The following is a 2,940-nucleotide window of genomic DNA, read 5'->3' on the forward strand; positions in this document are numbered from 1 at the left end:
TTTTTTAGACCAGTTAGACATTGTGTTTGGGGATTTCAATCAGATATTATTAAGTGCAAAGTAAACTCAAAAAGCTTTGTGATGTTTGGCCCGAAACGACTCGGGGATGCGATTCTCCGGGCTTCATACTTAATATCATACTTAATCCACCTTTTACTCTTAAACATGATACATTGAAGTAAAAACATATCACTTAACTTTAAAACTACTGGATAAGGTCAAACAACAAATCGTGGGTCTGAAAATGTCTACTAGAGCAGGACCAAGTATGGATTCAGACGGAGCACCATCGAAGAAATTGAAGCTGATCGACCCAGACAACCAGGGTGAAATTGCCAAGAATTCAAAACCTCAAATCCAAACTGATGAGCTCCTCCGCAGATGTATTGGATATCTCATACAGGGTCATATGGTGATCAACCAGATGTATGGAAGAACTCCTGCCCATTATAATGACATCTCTGCGATGGAGTCAATCACTGGAGAGTTCTTCACCATTCATAACGTGTTGCGCCAAACTGCTAATGATACGGGCAACTCCCTTGTCAACAAAGTTGGAAATTCCATCAAGGTCAATGAAATCGAAGTAGCAACTATGGCGTTGATGGAAGCGATGAAAAAGGTAGCTTCATTGTACAGCCTGGTATACAGGAAGGGAGAAGCTTGGTTAGGAACTTTTGGACCAATGATTTCTCTATGCCGGGGTTTCACCATGAATACTCAAGAAGTCAGAGTGGGGATGAACTATATGCCAGTGGGGGATGTTGGAGGATCTTCATCAATAATCCAGATCCAAAAGTATGGGGTTCAAGCAGAACATCACGTCCTAGCGGTGGGAGTAGGATATTCGCCTATATGCAAAAGTCCTGAAAGAGAATGCAAAAAAAAAAAAAAAAAACAAGAAAATGGAAAAAAGAACATTCAGTTACATCTTGATAATTATTGTAACTACCCCCTTTTATACCTTCGATACCCAACACCAAGCACATCACTCCTCTGTGCAATCTGAATGGTTCATATTACTATGGATATCCTTAGGTTGATGCATGGGCTAGCCTGGTGTCATATAACACTCGAATTAGGGTCCAACCCATGTACCTAGAATGAACCAACAGAGTTGCAACAAGTTCCTTCAACCCCAACAGAATCACAAGTTCCTTCAACCCCAACAGAATCACAACAAGTTCCTTCAACCCCAACAGAATCACAACAAGTTCCTTCAACCTCAACAGAATCACAACAAGTTCCTTCAACCCCAACAGAATCACAACAAGTTCCTTCAACCCCAACAGAATCACAAGTTCCTTCAACCCCAACAGAATCACAACAAGTTCCTTCAACCTCAACAGGATCTGTGCTAGAAAAGCCTTCAAATTTGAATACACCAGCTCCAGTAACAACTACCTCAGAAACTTCAACATTTCCAAACAGACGTAAATCAGTCCTTCAAGTATTCACAGAGACTCTAAAAGAGTCGCTACAAAAACCAAGTCCGGTGACACCAACCAGAAAAGTACGTCAAACCAGACTAAAAGCAGCAACCTATGGAGAAGTTCTTACTACAAAAGAGGTTTTAGAAAGACTGGAAAAAGCTGAAAATGAAAAAGTCCTGAAAGAGAATGCAAAAAAAAAAATAATAATAAAACAAGAAAATGGACACAGCTAAAAAAACAGCAAAAACTAAAAACACTGCCAAATTGAAAGAAAAGACAAATGAAAATGAATGCAAACAGGATAAGAAGAAATTAAAGAAGCGCAAGCTTTTTGAAGAATCATCAGAAGAGGATGTTGATGATCCTGCAAAAGTCCTGACAGAGAATGCAAAAAAATAAATAAATAAATAAATAAATAAAACAATAAAATGGACACAGCTAAAAAAACAGCAAAAACTAAAAACACTGCCAAATTGAAAGAAAAGACGAATGAAAATGAATGCAAACAGGATAAGAAGAAATTAAAGAAGCGCAAGCTTTTTGAAGAATCATCAGAAGAGGATGTTGATGATCCTGATCTCCAACTGAGTGATGAAGATCCTTTCAATATACCTCCCTTAGCTCTAGCAGAACCAGAAGAAGTTGAATATTTCAAGCCCACAATGCCGTAGTCAATCCTGGATACAGGTACCTACATAATGTTATGTCTACAAATAATTATTTTGAATTTTATATGATTTAGATTAGAAATTGACCATTGTACAATGTACTTTCATGTATCTTATGTGCAAATAAAACGTACACAGCTAAAAAAACAGCAAAAACTAAAAACACTGCCAAAACAATACAGTACTATGTACCTTATTATGAGCCTGGTCCATTTATGCCTAAAGTGTGTGCCAAGGGCAAGTTACTCGTATATGATTCATATAAGAAAAAATCAGATCTGAGAAAGAAAGGCATATTGAAAAAAAGAACTCCCTCCACATGTTCACTGGGGAGCACCTCCACAGGCCTCCACACTGGGGAGCACCTACACAGGCCTCCATTCCGGCACAGACCTAGGCCTCCGCTCCGGCACCTACACAGGCCTCCACTCCGGCGCAGACCCAGGCCCCCACACCCGCCACCATTGCGGAGCCGGTCACCATCACCAGTACTTCCACACACTCACATAACGTCAAGGCAGTGTAGCGTGGTGATTGGACATCCAGTCTAATCAACACGCTATGCTCCCAAAAATTTTAAACCCGCGCGAATCTACAACGACTGAACCTCCTTGTAGGAGAAGTTTATATTTCATTTTATAAAGGGATTCTGCCTCGGTAGCGTAGTGGTCAAGACGCTCGCCTGGTAAACAGGAGGGCGTGGGTTCAATCCCAGCCGAGGCATGAAATTTTATCCTCATTTATTTGAGATTTTGACCACCTAATAATAGAGCTCTAAGGGTTAGGTGGTAGAGAACGCCTCCGGCGTTAACCTCGCCTAGTGGTTACCTTCCACTCAA

General features: G+C 40.4%; 1 protein-coding gene across 2 annotated transcripts; it reads left to right on the forward strand.

The window, feature by feature from the left end:
- The first annotated feature begins 915 nt into the window (after positions 1–915).
- LOC113472561 (gamma-gliadin-like) lies at positions 916–1,634 on the forward strand. 2 transcript variants are annotated; one of them, XM_026832354.1, is made up of 2 exons: positions 916–1,311; positions 1,342–1,634. In XM_026832354.1, exons 1-2 carry the CDS (start codon positions 1,104–1,106, stop codon positions 1,359–1,361), a joined length of 228 nt encoding a protein of 75 aa, XP_026688155.1. In that variant the 5' UTR covers positions 916–1,103; the 3' UTR covers positions 1,362–1,634. The 2 variants fall into 2 exon arrangements, with proteins under 2 accessions (XP_026688155.1, XP_026688154.1); XM_026832353.1 differs by having other exon boundaries at positions 916–1,301; positions 1,332–1,634.
- The last annotated feature ends 1,306 nt before the right edge of the window (positions 1,635–2,940 follow it).

This window comes from Diaphorina citri, unplaced genomic scaffold, assembly GCF_000475195.1.
Source record: "Diaphorina citri unplaced genomic scaffold, Diaci psyllid genome assembly version 1.1 scaffold6222, whole genome shotgun sequence".
In the NCBI taxonomy this organism is placed as follows: domain Eukaryota; kingdom Metazoa; phylum Arthropoda; class Insecta; order Hemiptera; family Psyllidae; genus Diaphorina; species Diaphorina citri.

Coding starts and splice junctions, on each gene's coding strand:
- LOC113472561 (XM_026832354.1), top strand. CDS start 1,104: ATGAACCAACAGAGTTGCAACAAGTTCCTTCAACCCCAACAGAATCAC. Junction 1,312..1,341: donor GAATCACAAGTTCCTTCAAC/CCCAACAGAATC, acceptor AGTTCCTTCAAC/CTCAACAGGATCTGTGCTAG.